This window comes from Drosophila miranda, chromosome XR (assembly GCF_003369915.1).
Source record: "Drosophila miranda strain MSH22 chromosome XR, D.miranda_PacBio2.1, whole genome shotgun sequence".
NCBI lineage: Eukaryota > Metazoa > Arthropoda > Insecta > Diptera > Drosophilidae > Drosophila > Drosophila miranda.
The window spans coordinates 20910844-20927721 of NC_046674.1; the positions used below are offsets into that span (position 1 = coordinate 20910844).

General features: G+C 43.5%; 4 protein-coding genes across 4 annotated transcripts; 3 read left to right on the forward strand and 1 right to left on the reverse strand.

The window, feature by feature from the left end:
* Nucleotides 1-835: 835 nt before the first annotated feature.
* On the reverse strand, nt 836-2183 carry LOC108165581 (malate dehydrogenase, mitochondrial). Its single transcript, XM_017301654.2, has one exon. The coding sequence runs from the start codon at nt 2071-2073 to the stop codon at nt 1009-1011; it is 1065 nt and encodes a 354-aa protein (XP_017157143.1). The 5' UTR covers nt 2074-2183; the 3' UTR covers nt 836-1008.
* Nucleotides 2184-2412: 229 nt separating this feature from the next.
* Nucleotides 2413-3543, forward strand: LOC108150762 (malate dehydrogenase, mitochondrial). Its single transcript, XM_017279055.2, has one exon. It carries the CDS (start codon nt 2490-2492, stop codon nt 3510-3512), a length of 1023 nt encoding a protein of 340 aa, XP_017134544.1. The 5' UTR covers nt 2413-2489; the 3' UTR covers nt 3513-3543.
* Nucleotides 3544-7423: 3880 nt separating this feature from the next.
* On the forward strand, nt 7424-8416 carry LOC108165295 (putative odorant receptor 69a). The gene has a single exon (XM_017301330.1). It carries the CDS (start codon nt 7424-7426, stop codon nt 8414-8416), a length of 993 nt encoding a protein of 330 aa, XP_017156819.1.
* A 1984-nt stretch (nt 8417-10400) lies between these two features.
* On the forward strand, nt 10401-11934 carry LOC108165294 (putative odorant receptor 69a). The gene is made up of 3 exons (XM_017301328.2): nt 10401-11515; nt 11658-11813; nt 11884-11934. The coding sequence occupies exons 1-3, from the start codon at nt 10451-10453 to the stop codon at nt 11932-11934; spliced, it is 1272 nt and encodes a 423-aa protein (XP_017156817.2). The 5' UTR covers nt 10401-10450.
* The last annotated feature ends 4944 nt before the right edge of the window (nt 11935-16878 follow it).

Consider the following 16878-nt stretch of genomic DNA (forward strand, 5'->3'; position numbering starts at 1 on the left):
TTGAGGAGGTATTGAGAAATCAGTATCATTGTAGATGCCGCTACAAAGGCGTTAAGAAATCCAATTACCTAATAAGCCTTCTAAGGGCTGGCAGGCCAAGAGACCTAAAGTTTCCATGTCGCAGCAATAAAACTGTCGCCTCGAACTCTTTTCCTCTGTCAACGGGAGAGGGAGAGGTCCTCCAACCCTTTGAACCTCTCAGAAGAGATTTCAGAAAGATGTTAGCTCAAGCTCCAGCTCCAGCTCCACCACCTTTTCCCTCTGAATGAATTCAATTAAAGTAATTCAACTGATCTAATTTGGGCACCTTTGGATGGCTTGCAAATAAATTTGCGTCTAATTAAGTAATGAATGCTCCAGAATCAGGAAGGAAGTATTTGCGTGGAGTTTGTGTATTCAAATGCCAAAGTTTCTTGTAAGTTGTGTCTGCTTCACCTCACTCCCCGAAAATACTTAAGTTCAACAAGAAGTAAATCATGCTCTGCTGTTTAGACACACACACTACATACACAAGAGTACATATATACTTAAGTACGAGTAGGTATGTGCATACGATGTATCTGGAAGCATGCGTCAAGCAGTGTATGTACAAATCTCGAGGCATAAATCACAATTTCTTAGCCATTAAGACGAGACCGCAGAGATTTGCGGCTCTTCTCAACTCGATGATGAAGCGTCTTCGTCTTGGCCACAGTTCCGAGTCCTGACACCAGCTGCGACTGTGGCTGCCGACAGAGCCGGGTCTGGAAATGTAAAACTTGACACTGAGCCAAAAATCCAAAGAAAACAAACAAAAATGAGTCTTTAAGGAAGTTGAGCATGAATCAGGAATGAAGTCTGGAAAATATTTGATTTGCTTATTAAAGATTTGAATACGCATACATTTTTGAAACGTTTGATCAAGAAAATATATAATAACTTTTAAGACAAAAATATGGACTAACTCGGAAAGTTGTGCTCATTTGCGATAGCCAGATCTCAACACAGTGAATTTGAGGGGAAGTTTCTTTAGAACCCACAGACTACCGCACTCTGGCCATATTTGATACCAGCTTCGATGTTTTTCTTCAAGATTGGAATCAGGCACTTCAAAGCCGCTTTTTCAAGATCATCCAGGCATGGAATTTCGAGATGCTCCTTGACACCTTGCGGTCCCAAAATTACCGGCGAGGCAAAAAATTTCGCTTCTGAGACATCCGATTCGCAAAAGGTGCACTCGACGACACCTTCGTCGCCGCCCTCCATCTTGATGCCCTTGATGAGGGAGTCCACAAAGCGAGCCCCAGAATAGGCCATCGATAGGGTGGCCGAGCCACGTCCAGCCTTGGCAATTACCACCTCCGTCCCGGCTTCTTGGATGCGATGGAGCAGAGACAGTCGTTCAGCTTCATCACCGTCGAAAGGAGGATCGCACTGCGAGAGAACCGGAAGGATTGTGAGGCCAGCGTGGCCGCCAATCACGGGAATGGTGACCTCTTCCGGCTCCACCCCGATGCTCTCTCCAAGGAAGGTCTTGGAGCGGACTACATCGAGAGTGGTGACCCCGAAGAGACGCCTAGGGTCGTAAACTGCCTTAGACTTTAGGATCTCCGCAACAATTGGGACAATTGTATTTATCGGGTTCGTTATGAAGGCCAACAGAGCGCCGGGACAAGCCGTGCTTACGGCATTGGCTACTGCCACCGCGATGCTGGCATTCGCATCGAGTAGATCGGCACGGGTCATGCCCGGCTTGCGGGGCTTGCCCGCTGGCACTACCACAATGTCCGATCCCTTCAGGGCCAGAGCCAGCTTCTTTGGACCCTGGAAGTGCTGCACTACCGCCGATGTGTCAATGTGCGAGAGATCCGCTGCAACGCCCTTAACATTTTCCTGATCGTGGAGGACGAGAGTCTCTATGTGGGGATGGTGTTTTAGCAACAGCGACAGGGGTTGTCCTATGCCCCCAGCCGCCCCCACAACAGCGACCTTGAGAGTTCTTTGGCTTCCAGTGCTTGGAGCAGCATCAGTTCGCTTCCTTTGATACGGATGCAGTTTCTGGGAGAGTTGTGTGCCCCATCGAAGGGTGAACATAGCCAGAAATGCAGATTAAATACAATATTAAATTACTGATTACGAATAATTTGTCACGAGAGCTTACTGAATTACGTAATTTATGAGAAGATCTACTGAAAAATGCGAAATGTGAAAGGAAAATCATGAATACATGATCGTTGCTATGACGAATACATAACACATTTATGTCTACTTCTGCCCCTACCTTTGGATGGATCTTCCATTCAAGTCAAGTGATTTTAGACGGTGTGGTTTTTATTATTAATTTAAACTTAATACAAGAGTGCAACTCATGTTTTTTTTATATTTCTAAAAATATATAGTATTCTTGAGATATCCTGCTTGAAGAGTATATAGTTGGCTTTTATACAGTAGCACAAATTCTATTTTTTTATTCCATCCAGACCTGATCATCGCAAAAACTTAATTTTGAAATGTTTCTTAAGAAATTCAAGGCAAAGATAGTCCCCTCGAGCTATACCTGGTGGCTGATGGCACGCACCGCCTTCAAGGTCGCCGTTGTGGGTGCTGGCGGCGGGATAGGGCAGCCACTGTCACTACTCCTGCGCCAGGTCGAGGGGATCGACGAGCTTGCTCTGCACGATCTGCGTGGCACGAAGGGTGTCGCCGCCGATACTGGACATATCTCCGAGCAGGGAACGGTAAGCGGCTACGTGGGCAACGAGCAGCTCGTGCCGGCATTGCAGGGGGCCAATTTAGTGGTGGTAACCGCCGGAATGCCCCGCGTGCCGGGCATGACGCGTGACAGTCTGATGCAAGCTAACGGTGGCATAGCCATTACTGTGACCAGAGCTATGGCCTGCGCCTGTCCCGAGGCCCTGATTGCTATCACCACGAACCCCATTAACATTATTGTCCCGACTGCCGCTGAGGTTCTCAAGGAAGCCGGGGTCTTCAATCCGCGTCGCCTTTTCGGGGTAACCACCTTGGATGTGGTGCGTTCCAGGAAGTTCATTGGTGACTACATGAACATCGATCCGGAGAAGGTGAATATCCCGGTGATCGGAGGCCACACCGGACCCACCATCCTACCGCTCTTCTCCCAGTGCCAGCCTGAGTTCAGGGGCGACACAGAAGACATCGAAAGACTGACGCATCGCATCAAGGAAGCCGGTACTGAAGTGGTTGTGGCCAAGGGTGGTGCTGGTTCCGCCACTCTTTCCATGGCCTATGCCACTTGCTCTTTCGTGAAATCCCTGATTCGGGCTCACAACGGACAGGAGGGAATTATTGAATGCTCTTTTGTGGCATCATGTATGGAAAATGTCCCCTTCTTCGCCGGCCCCCTGGAACTGGGAAAGGAGGGCATCAAACGCTATCTAGAACTCCCTGATCTAAACGAATTCGAACAGAAGTCCCTGGATAAACTGCTGCCCATCCTGAAGAAAAATATCGAGGCCGGCATCAACTTTGCCAAAACGTTTGAGAAAAAATAAACCCAATACACTTAATATTTAAAGTAGTATATATTTAATGTGTTCAATGTTTCTCATTGATTTTGTAAGCTCCCTTTCTGGCTTCTGGCTAAGCTTATAAAACTATTAGTAGGGAAAAGCCCAGGAGCTGTGCAGAAAAGGGACTGCTGGTCAGAGGGAGCGAAATGTTAAGTCAACAGGCAGAGCCAAAGACTTCGAACAGCATTGTGACGAAGCCAAGTAAACATTCTTGGCACTCGCGGCGTGAAAAAGAACGCTATAGAACATCTCAGACAAATACAGGGTAGAGAATATAAATGAAATATGTGTTGGCAATTGCAGCCAGACAAATGATAAGAAAAACTTCACTTTGTTCAGATATTTTTGTATTGTTTGGTGGGAAGCATTTTGAGAATTTCCCTTTGGTTTCACTTTTACCAAAATGGCCGCAAATAAATTCCGGCCAAAACATTCTTCTGCCCAGCAGTAAATTACATTTGCACTGAGACGCTTTCAGGTCTGAAACTGCTAACAAATTGCTTGGCCCCCCCTTGAGCCCCAAGCGAAGGAAAACCGAAAGTAGGCAGCAATTTTCTTCACTTTATTTCACACTTTTCGCAGCACCACCCACCCCCAAAACCCCCCCCCACCCCACACACACACAGCTCAAAAAAACGAAGAACACATAAGGTGTGTCCATTTTATCTTGTTCAAAAAAAAAAATAAAAAAAATAAAGTGGGTGGAAAAACTTTCCTGCGACCCAGTTTCACTTTCACCAAGAGTTCACCTGTCCAAGTTTTAGTGAGTGAGTGAGAGTGTATCTGTGTGAGTAATTCAACTATTGCGGCTGCATTTGTTGCTGCCACCCAGCCTGACAACAAGATAAATTAAGGCAAAGCATTTTAGACAACAAGCTGGCCACATGCCCACACGCCCACCCACACTCACTCGTACAACGCGAATCCAGAAAATGTGTTTCCGAAACAGAAATGGGCAATGAAGTCAGTCTTGTGTTGGACACTTTTTTAAATTATTTTTATTTATTTATTTTTATTTTAAATTTTATTTAAATTAATTTAAGGAATAATTAGTAGGAAAAACTGAGAAAAAAAGTGCATAGGCTTCAGAATTTATCTTTAATATCTCTATATTTTATTTATACTATTTTCGAGGACTTTCGAAACACCATTGAAGGCATTTACTGCCCATGAAGTATCTGAGTATTTCTTCCTTCCATATCTTTAGGATAGTCCCTACGAAGGGTATCGCTTTCGCCCATTCCTTTTCCATTCCATTTAGAGATACTCATAAATCGTTGTTTTTGGGGCTCCGAGCAATTTTCCGGCATTTTGTGGCCATATATTTCATATGCAACTCTCTTCGTTTATGGGTTAACTAATTGCAGGCAAAAATGCAAGAAACATAAGCCAACCATTTTTGACCAAAACTATTTTTCCCCAAGTTTTCTATATGTACTACGTTTTCATGTTGCTTCTGTTTTGGCCACAAACTTTTGTGGGTCAGGTCATGCCGAGTGTTTACCTGAGCATCGAAAACTTTATTTATTAGCCAAAGTCATCTGGACTTGAGTCCAGTTTTGGCTGTTGATCTTTTCGGGCTTATTAAAAAAGTTATATGGCCCAAGTAGGAAATCATAATAAGTGCAAGTATAGCGAACCAATTTTTATATAGCGGATTGCTATTCGGCCGTTTCTTAGGTGCAAGATATTTGCGTGAAAATCTCCAATTGTTATGTGATTCCAGTACAAAACATAACTGAATAATATTTTATATTTCATGATGTCATATTGAGATTGCTGTAGAAATTTCGAATATTACGGAAATGTATCGAGTATGTTTTGTTGTGGGATGACATACATACATATGCCTTATCTCTAATATAATATGTATATATGCATATGTATATAATAAAATATATATGAAATACGTACGCTGAACGTGTAAGATTTATGCAGCAAACCCTTATGTCACTGGTAGAACTGAATCGGAGCAGACAGATTCCTCGCTTATCAAAACAAATAAATTCTCCCAGCTTAATGCGCTCATCTATCTTAATTTAGCAGTTTAGAATGGCGAGGGGAAATGGGAATGGAGCAATAATTTTTCACACTATTTTCATAGATCCTTATCAAAATGGGATGGCGGCTGGGACGAGAACCGGGTAACCGGAAGTCCGAGCAGCTGTGCTTAAGTTGGCCAAAACGTTTAATTTCCATTGAGTTGCACATAAATTTCCCAACGGGCTGTAATTTTTGCCAAACCTTTTGTCGGGCGTAAACAAGCAAACAAAAGTTGCAGCTGGAAATTCGCCTTCGAATTGCGAATTTATGGCCATGGTCCATGGCCCATGGCTCTTCACCTTTGGACCCAGTTTTTTTTAGGGCAATTTATTTCGACTGTGGCCAAAACAAACACGTTAATTTCACAAATTAGCAGCATGTGTTGTTCCCTCTTACCGGGGCTTAATTAGTTAAAAAGGCCCGGCCAGTGGATCGATCCAACGTCCAACAGCTGGGAGCTGAATCGAGAATGGGCGCGCAACTTTACTTTATTTTTGCACTTGTCAGCGCTGGACAAAGGAGATGAATGTGGAATGGATTCGCTTTTGCCAAGTTCGGGACTAGACTCGACTCGACTCGACTGGATGTAGTGGCCCTTGGCTGTCGGCGCTCCATAAATTCTTGGAAAATCGTGCTGGATGCCAAAACTATTACTCACACTCCTCCATCACCATCAGAGTACCACCAATAGCTGCAGCACCACCACCGAAGGATAATTCAAATTGTCCATTACGCGCAGCTGCCTCACGATTTGAGTCGTTGAAAATTGGCCGAGTCGAGTCGCGCCGGCTGCCAAGTTTTTGAGAGTTGTTTGTCTTATCCATACCCTCTGAATATTGTCCATAAATTAAGCTTTTGAAAAGGAATATCAACTTAATTTAAGTCAATCTAACCGAAGCTCGATCAATTTGCCATCGCAATTCTGCCATTCTGTCAGACATTTTCAATGAAATTCCGTGGCTAATTGCGAATCAACAGAAGCTCGATTAAAAGAAGAAACGAATGCCCGGCCAATCAATAAAAACAATTGAAAAGCAATCAGAGTTTAATTACCGCAACAAAACGTTGACGAGACGACGACCGAGACCGAAAAGGAGGCGGAGACAGAGACAGAAAACCGTAAACAGAAAATCCCGCACAAGGAGCAGAGTCCCCAAACCATAAATCAATAGCGAGAGCAAACAAAACTCCCGAGAGACCCGGCTAGCGATTGGTGGGGCAAGTGCATACAAAGAAAGGGAGCATATGAGGCGCAACCAAGTAGACCACAAAATAACAGCAACAATAAAAGCTCGCATTACATAAAAGTACGAGGGCATGCTCATAAACAAGGAAGTAAACTGGCGACAAGTACAATACATAGAATACGAATACTTACAGGCATATATACAAATGTCTCCCGGTTCGTTCTTCCGCCGGAAATGAAGTGTAGAACGAGAGACTGGCACTGGCTGCTGCTATCAGCAGCGATAGACGGCACATAAAAGCCTGATGGCCAGTTCGAAGGCATCAGCATTACGAGCTTGACACAAATATAAACGAAATAAAAAAATCCAATGCTTTGGCGACAAGTCTAAGACTGCGAATGATCACTCCTATGGAAGTAGAAAACTTGGACAGACCACAACCACAGCTTCAGAAAATATAAATCAATTTTATCCATTAAATCCTAACGCGTATTAATTTTTATTTTAAATTGAACTATTATTGAACAGGACAAGTTTTCAAGCGAAAGCAGAGCAAGTGCCTGTTCCCAGGACTCTATTGAAAATTGCTCAATTAGGCCCTGAAGCATAGGTTTATAAAGGCCATTTCCGACCTGCAGCAAGTCAGTATAACTATCGAACAGGATGCAGTTGGAGGACTTGATGAGGTATCCGGACATTGCCTTTCGTTATTTCGGCATGGCACCCCGTTTCGAGTGGACCGCCCGGAGAACCGTGGCACCCAAGCAGACTGTGACCAGGCAGATCGTGTTTATGGTGGGATCCCTGTGCTTGGGCTATCAGAATCTGGGTATGATCATCTACTGGGTCCTGTTTAATAGTCAACAAAAGGAAATAAGTATGTACGTGGCAAAGATCGCGGAGATGGGCAGTGTGCTGGCGCTCATCTTCGCCGGGTTCCTAAACATTTGTGCCTTGACGTCCAAGAGACCCCAGATCGAGGCGGTGCTTGCCGAACTGCAGGAGATGTACCCCGAGCCCAGGCAGAGGTTTTACCGCATCCGACACTACAACGATCAGGCAGTAGGTTTAATGAAGTTCACGGTCAACTTCTACGTGATCTTCATCATATACTACAATATCGCGCCACTTGTGCTTCTTCTATGCGAACACCTCATGGACTCGCAGGACATTAGCTACCGGGCCCAGAGCTACACGTGGTATCCCTGGCAGGTGTACGGCTCACCTCTCGGCTACTCGGCAGCCTATCTATGCCAGGCCATTGGCTCGATCCTCGGAGTGGGTTTCAGTATGTCTAGTCAGCAGTTGATCTGTCTCTTCACCACCCAACTTCAGCTGCATTTTGATGTCATGGCCAACCACCTAACTGCCATTGATGCAAAAGAGCCCACGGCGAATCAACAGCTCAGATCCCTGATCCTATACCACCGTCGCATACTCCGGCTTGGCGATCAAGTAAATCGCCTCTTTAACTTTACCTTCGTGGTCAGCCTAATCGTTTCGACCATCGCCATTTGCCTGACAAGCATTGCCACGATGTTGCTCGAATTGCACAAGGCCCTACTGTACATAAGTGGTCTAATCGCCTTTGTCTTCTATCACTTTTTGATATGCTACAGGGGCAGTGTGGTCACTTTGGCGGTAAGTACTGAATAACATTCTGAAGGAAACGGAATTTTTGTTGACTGTTCGGTTTTCTTTCTGTATGACGGGACTTTTTCGCCAACTTTTAAAAAATCTGTTTTTCTATTATACCAAAAATATTCATTCTGGGTTGATGGTAATACTTAGTTGAGTTGTAGATTCGAACTGTTATAAGAAACTATAACTATAAGAAACTGTTTATAAGAAACTATAATCTTATTATGTATTGTTTATGGGATGGCCTGTGTCGGTTCCTGAATATTCTGTGTGGCACTGTAATAAGATCCAAAATACAAGTTTTGTCTTCTCAATAAGAGGAAGACCTAATTGAGCTATTTGTTCTTAAAGGCACTAGATTCATTAGATTCCTTATGAAGTTCGTTCTTTCCTACTACATATACATATACCTATCCTATACCAGAACCTTCATATGTGGCCCTTCTGTGCGAGCAATTCATAGACTCGCAACGAATTAAATCGCACCTTTAACTTTACTAGCATTATCAGTTTTATTGACTCCACCCTAACAGTAATAGAGTTTTATTGTATGTAGACTATTTAGATTATATCCTTGCTGGTAATTTTAATTCTGTGGACGATCTTTTTGATATCCGTTCCTGAAAATATGTTTAAAAGCTAGATTGAAGCATTTTCGCCCCGTAATGATGGAGTCTTGCTCATCCGCGACATTGTTGTATGATGGAACGCAATACAGGCTCATATATATGGCAGCCGAGTAAGCCCTCTCATTCCTCCAAAAAGATAGGGCACAAATAAGGTTGGGTTTTTTACGAGGTACTCAGAATTACAACAAGTTAACTTATGAATGCCGAATCAAAGGAATACTTAATAGCGCCAATTATCCAGTTGCGTGTTCTCAGGAGCTCCTCGCTGTGGCCTTCCATTTTGCTTTAGTTTCTTAAGAATATTCTTCAACAAAGTCAGTTTAAGTGCAGTATCCTGAATCTACCTGCCAATGGATTCAATTCCGGAGATTCGAGTGGAGTGGTCGGGGATCGTTGAGACCAAAAAAATCATTGATCAAGAGAATTATCTTTTTTGCTGGGCACCATCAATATGGCGTTCCATATGATGTCATCTATGCTTATCGCACAGAGAGGGAGTCGAAGGACCCAATCATGTATGTGTCAGATCTATTGTCAGTGGGCAGTAGTCTGAGCTTTATCATGGAGGGCCTATGTATAATAGGGATGTTAGTCTATTACAGACTCCAAATTGAGGAACTGCTGGAGCAACTGGAGGAACTTTTTGGCATCGTCCGAAAGAGAATCTATCGCCTTGGGCACTACTATGAGGAGTCGTGGCATGTGATGAGAAAATCTGAAATCATATTTATAGTTTGCTGTACCGTTTACAATTTACAGTCAGTTCTGATCCTGTTTTACGAACCAACAGAGGCGCAGGCAGTGAGCTACCGGATACAGAGTACCACTTGGTAGTTTGCTTCTATGGTCAACTTGGGCGCCATGATGACCAGCCAGAATTTAATCTATGTTTGCACCACCCAACTGGAGCTTCACCTTGATGGTCTAGTTAGACAATTGGTAGAACTGGATGCTAAGCATCCGAGGGAAAAGGAAAAGCTCCGGTCGCTGATCTATTACCACAGTCGCATACTCCGGGTAGCGGACAATGTCAATCGCCTGTTCAACTTCAGCGTCTTCGTGAGCCTCTCCACCTCGAGCATGTCTATGTGCTTCATGTTTATGTTCATGTGCTTCACCATGACAGTGCGCAAACTGGGGTCAGCTCTAAAGTACATGTTTGGGCTGGTCCTATTCCTTGTATACACATTTTCCATAAGCGACAATGGAATCCAGATCACAGAGGCGGTAAGTTAGATATACTGGGAAGCGTTGATAATTTTTTAAAGTGGGAGTTCGCCCTTGCCATATGATATTAGAATAGAATCAAAGCTTCCTTTTCTGAATACCAAATTATAGGAATAGCTAATGGCTCTCATTATCCAGTTAGGCAGTTGCATGTTCTCAGGACGTCCTCGAAGGTCATGGCAGGCTGACCAATATGACTGATTTCCCAGTGCACGGTTCTATAAAAGTCTTAATATTTCCATCCAGTCACAATTCAGTCCAGTCAGTTATGGTCTTTATAAGCATGCAGTTGGCAGATTTTATGCAGTACTCGGACGTTGGCTGCCAAGTGGCTCTGATACGAAGATACGGATGGAGTGGCAGACAATCACCGGGTGCGAAGCAGACGCTTATGAAAAAGGTTATCTTCGTACTGGGTGCCCTGAATATGAGCTGTTACTTTTTTTCATTCATCACCTACGGCTACCACATCGAACGGAAGACAAAGGAGCCGATTATTTACGTTGCAGAGCTTTCTGAAGTGGGTGGCATGCTTTGGTTCACCGTTCTTGGTATCTGCAATATGTACACGCTGCTGCTCTATAGACCCCAGATTGAAGAACTCCTGGAAGGACTGGAGCAACTGTTTGCACCCGCTAGGCAGAGCCCGTACTGTACTCGCTACTTCTACGACGAGTCAGCTCTTAAAATGAAGAGGTTAGGCATCAACTTTGTCTGTTCAGCAACCTACTACAACTTGCTGCCCCTTGTGAAGCTCCTAAGCGAGCTACTGACAGAGTCACAGCAAGTGAGTTACCAGGTACAGAGCAAGGCGTGGTATCCCTGGCAGGTCCATGGCTCAACTCTGGGCTTCTGGATCGCCTATGCTAGTCAGGCTTTCGCGTCTGTAATGAACCTGGGCATGATGATGGCCACTGAGTGTTTGGTTTTCGTCTGCACCGCCCAGCTGGAGCTACACTTTGATGGCCTGGCCAGGCGGCTGGAAGCCCTTGACGCTCGTGATCCCAGAGCGAAGGAACAGCTCCAAGCGCTGATCTCCTACCACACTCGGCTATTCAAAGTTGCGGACCGTGCCAATGGCATCTTTAACTTCACTTTCCTGATCAGCTACTGTGTGTCGTCGATTGCCGTGTGCAGTATGGGCTTTTCCATGATCATGTTCGACTTGGGTCTAGCTCTCAAATACATGGTGGGAATGTTTTTATTCATGATCTACACCTTTTGCATATGCCACAATGGCACTCAGGTCACAATGGCGGTAAGTGGGGTTTTCATAAGAACAGAACGATATATGTACATCTGGACAGCCTACCAAGTCCAGAATTTTTCGTTTTCAAATATTTATGTTGTTTTCAATATGCATAAATGATTTTGATATTTGCATCCCTCTGCGTTTTTAGAGTGACAAAGTGATGCCGGCTGCTTTCTACAACAACTGGTATGAGGGCGACCTCGTCTACAGGAAGATGTTGCTCATCCTAATGATGCGTTCTACTAAGTCCTATGTCTGGAAAACATACAACCTGGCACCTGTGTCCATTCAAACCTATATGGCTGTAAGTACTTACATATATATTATCTGATCTTGCTAGCGAACACACTTTCCAATCATTTTCAATTCAATAGACGCTGAAATTTTCATATCAGATGTTTACCTGCGTGCGTTCTCTGAAATAGAATGTACTATTATATTATATACTATTATATGACTTTAATAAACTTTTAACATATCCATACATACATACAATGGTACATATGTACATATTTTCAATTTGAAACAAAAGAGTTGACCCAAAAAATTTCACACTCAAAAAAACGAATCCAAACAATGGAAGCCCCAGCAATGGAAAATGAAGGAAAGCAATTTGAGACAGCATGAAAGACTAAAAAAATTGTTGGCTAGAGGGTACCTGGGGGTATAGGTAGATGTAGATGTAGATGTGAAAGGAAGCCAACTGAGTGCCCGCTTCAATGCCTTTTGTGGGTAGCTAAGCAAACTTATTAAGGCCTGGGACTCAAGGGTCGGGGATGAGGGTGGCTAACAGGTGAGGGCCAGGGCCGTCCTTGTTTCCATCCAACTTTTCATTTTGAAAATGCAAAAGCGTAAAATTAAGTTCTTTACAAAAATTGGTGGAATTATGTACAAGTCACCCGCCAGTCCTGGTCTGTCTTGTCTCCTGTCCTGACTGTCCATTCCTTCTTTCCTTCCTTCCTTCCAGCCATCCGTCGTCCCATATGCTTGGGCTGAGTGGCTGTGATGGGTGTGATTATCACATCGTTATCCAGGATCAGTGGCAACAGCGTTGCCATCGTGTTTTACCCACCTACCGCTCTCGAGCACTCCACCTCTCTGGATTTTCCTCCTTCCAGTTCTTCTCTCCCTCGTCATCTGGAACGGACCCTTGTCCTTGTTTTATATAATAACATTTTAATTCCCTTAATACACGCTACGCTGGCCGCAAAGCCAAACAGAGGGAATGCCAGCCTGGGCGTTGTAACTTCCTTGCTTGTTTTTTTTGTACTCACAAAAGTGCCAACAGTTTCTTTTTGCTCCTTATTGCAGGACCGCAGCATCGTTTTATTATTTTAGTTAGTTTCTTTGTGCGTGCAAATCATTAATCATGAGCATAGCATATTTATTGTTTTGTTTCCGATGACAGCTTTTTGCTGGCCCTGGATCTTGCTACATTCCCGGGAAAATCGCGAATGCTGCAGCCGAATTTAATATTTAAAGTGAGGAAAAGGAAAGTGTCTGACTATCGAAAGTTGCGGGATTTTAACACAGGTGATCTCAGATTAAATCCCACGTCACTGAATATCTGGGCTAATTATAATCAGGGCTTCATAGCTGACCAGCTCGGGAACATGAACAGCTCACAAAAGCATTTTTGGCAGTTAATTGAGACATTAGCCTAGACAACAGCCATGGTGTCTATGGGAGAAAGAGATTGTGAATTGCCCAATCATGCGGAACCGACTAGAGAGGCCTTAAAAGTCTCTGCCCCCCACACACATCCCCAGTCAAGTACTGGCCCCGACAATAGCCCACATAGAGCCGGAGTCGGAGCCGGGATGGAGAGAAACCTAGCCAGAGCAAAGCCCACACAAAATCGACAGTTTGTGTAAAAATTGACTTTGTCAGGCGGTGCGTCGGGGGGAGACCTGGGGGGAACTGCAGGGATCATCATTGCAGCCATTTGCCTGTTGTTTAACCAGGGCTGAGAATCCAGGCTCGTCCTGACCATAGCCATAGCCTTGATAAGTTTTTAGCAAACAAAGGAACCTCGTTACAGTTACATGGGTTTTGGGAATCGCCCTCCAAGGGAGAGTGTGTGAGAACTTACTGGACCCAACCGAAAGAAGCTGATGTTGGAGCTGAAGCTGCGATGTGCATTTAAAATTGCATACACAAAACACGAAAATCCCCCCAGCTGGATTGTTGGAGCAAGACCACAAAATGTACTCAAACAACATGTCTCAATTTCGTAGTTAAACTTTGTCTCACTCTCGTTCTGGAGGGCGGGCTCTGAGTATGGGTTTGGGTGTGGATGTGGCCTTGACAGAGTTACCCGTTGCCCAAAATGGTAATTTAAAATTTTGTGGGGAGGGGGGAAGGTTGATGTATCCTGTGATGTAGAAGACGATAGTTCATAATTGGCTTTGGCTTCGAATCGTTTAAAAGTTATGTACTACTAGACTTCCAAAAATAATATATGTATGTAGATATTCCCGCAGATTAAAGCTACCTATTTTGAGAGTGAATGAATATAGTATTTCACTTCACTTTAGGCGGTTTGATAAATTTAAAGGTATCTTGAATATAAAGCTATTTATTTTTAAAATTTCATTCCTAGAGCTCGTGTCTGTCCCGCGATGTCCATCAATTACTTAGCCTTATCTGCCGGGGCCATATGGTGTCACCCAGAGACAGTGGACAAAAACCGAATAATAACAAAGAGAAGGCGAAATTTTTACACACAATTTAGACACATTCCCGCTCGTAGTTGGCACTGCCTGACCAGGGCTGGATCCATGTACGCCATGACGTGGCGCTGGAAAACAAAAGCATAAAAATGTACAAAAGTGGAAAGCGGAAAGGGGAGGGGAAGGAAACGGGACGGACTCGAAAAAACCGACACTGCGGAAAACGTCATGAAATGCGATTTGTTGAAAATATGTTGGTAAGGCTTGAAAAAGAGGAGAAAACAATTACATATAAAAAAAGGTTTTTTTTTGGGATTTCTCTTATTATATAAAAAATAAAACTAGACAAATCTATAAGTTTTGCATATACATATGTTTAAGATTCGTTGAGTGTATCTCTGCGTGTATCCGAATCTCCTGAAGTTGCTTTATTTTAGTCTTTTCTGGTCCTAGAATGGTTCCACTTTGGCCACGTTGAAAGCCGTTGCCGCTTATGTCTATTAAGTACAAGTAATAAACTTCATAAATTCCACAAATTAGAATGATTAAATTTCATGTTGTCGATGTAATTTTTATCCAGCAGACGTGCCCAAGCTTTTGGTAATCAAATTTTTCTATTCGCCCCAGTCCAAATTGATGGCAAGTGATTTGGCAAGACTGCGGCTCAAGTAGGTCAACACCTCTGAACTGCTGGCTAAAAGCAAATGCAGGAAGCTGTCAACAGCGGGGGCTTGGTTTGGCTTGGCTTGGTTTAATCTATCAATTGAACGATATTTGTCATGCTGCTCATAGTTGTCTCTTGACAGCGTAATCGGCTGTAATAACGGGTACGACAGGCAAATGCAAACTCTTTACCTTTAGATATATCACGTTGATGAGCCGCTCATTCATAAGGATTCGACACAAATTGGTTATATGATGTCCATTGATAATTATTGTCAATTTATTGAATGCTCATTATTGAAGTATCACTCACACGCCAGTCGACCAGTCGGCCAGGCTAATAAACACCCTGAACACCCCGGCGAACTTTTAGAGCCGCAACCGCAGCGTAGTTGCAGCATCAGCGTAAAGGATGTATGCGTGCATGCGTGTGTGGTAACAGTATCTGTAGCCGGGTGACAGGGGTCGGTGCTTGTCTATGGGGCTGGGGCCGGGGCCGGGGCTGGGGCTGCGGACTGGACAACCGCGCAATCTCGATGACGATGCCACCTACTTCCAATTACCGCTGATGCTGAGCGAGCATCAACGACCCACCGACCAGGCCATGATTGATTGCAACAAAACCAGATTTTGGTTACTGTCATTTAAGCGCCAGCTAACTTTCGACATGGCCATAAAACTGAACCGGGCCCAGAACAGATCAGAACAGACCAGAACAGACCCGAGCCGAACCATTCCGAATGGAACCAGGCGTTGTGTACTTAATGCATGGGATAATTTTAATTGCGCCTCTGCTGCATTTTTAATTAAACGCAAAATTAAAAATTGATTGCTTTTTGACGCCATAACTCGATGGGGTCGATGTGACTCCCACCTCACATCTTCGCCAGGGCGGCGGGCTGGCCGCTCAATATCTGTGGCATACTTTCTGGCGTACTGTGGCTCTCTCAGCGTATTTAATGCCATAAAATTTAAAACAAGAAAAACGTGAATACGTTTACAAGTACGGGTATACAAAAATTTGCATTTGCGTGGCACATGCAATGTGGCGGAAAAAGTTTGGCTATTTCGGGCCCTCGTTCTGTACATTTTGGAGCACTGCTAGCCGGAAGTGAAAGGTTTTAAGCGGAAGTGCGCAGAGTTGCAACGACATATTGTATATAGGTGTGACTGCTTGCGTATATTTGTATGTGTGTATGTTCATGTGTATGTATGTACGTATGTAATTACATGTCAGGACCTGCTAAATGTTGTAGAGTCATGCAAAGCACCTCTTAGCTCCAAACAGTTTGTTTAGTGAGTGTGGAAAAGTGTGCCACTGCATGTTTAAAAATATTCCGAATAGGTAAACTTTTTGGCCATTCAATAAAATAAAAACAAACCTTCTTCTTTGCATTTCTACTAGTTCGCTTTTAATGTCTGTGACAAGATTGATTCCATTTGAATGGCTGCTTAAATGAAGCGTGCACAAATGCTGATTTTTATTAACATTATGCCAGTCGCCTCCCATCTCTACTACCAAATGAAACATTCAATTATTTACATTTAAAGGCATCAACCCACCAATTGAGCATTTTGGTATTTAATTAATGCAATTTTAATGTGGAAAATTAATGAAATTTCATTGAAAGGCCGGCCAAACGGATGCATTTAGTGGCTGGGAAATGAATCCAGGGGACATTGTCAATATGCCAGCTGAATGCACTTGATTAATTTGTAAGAATTCTTTAGCTTCTCACCCTCCTCATCAATATTAATGGCTTTTTACTACATTTATTTAAATATTCAAATAAATATTTACAATTTGTACAGTCACTTAATCTGCCCCGGAAGAGGGGAAATTAATTAATTATTGAAGTCAAATAAACATTGATTACATATTTCGTGCCTACTCGTACCAACATTGTTGTCTGCTCTTCAAAATACAATTAGTTCTATCCCTTAAATACTATACAATGCTATGATATTTATATTTTCATTCATTTTTCTTATACTCTTTCTCATTTCGAGAAACAAAAAGGGACTATGCTGGTA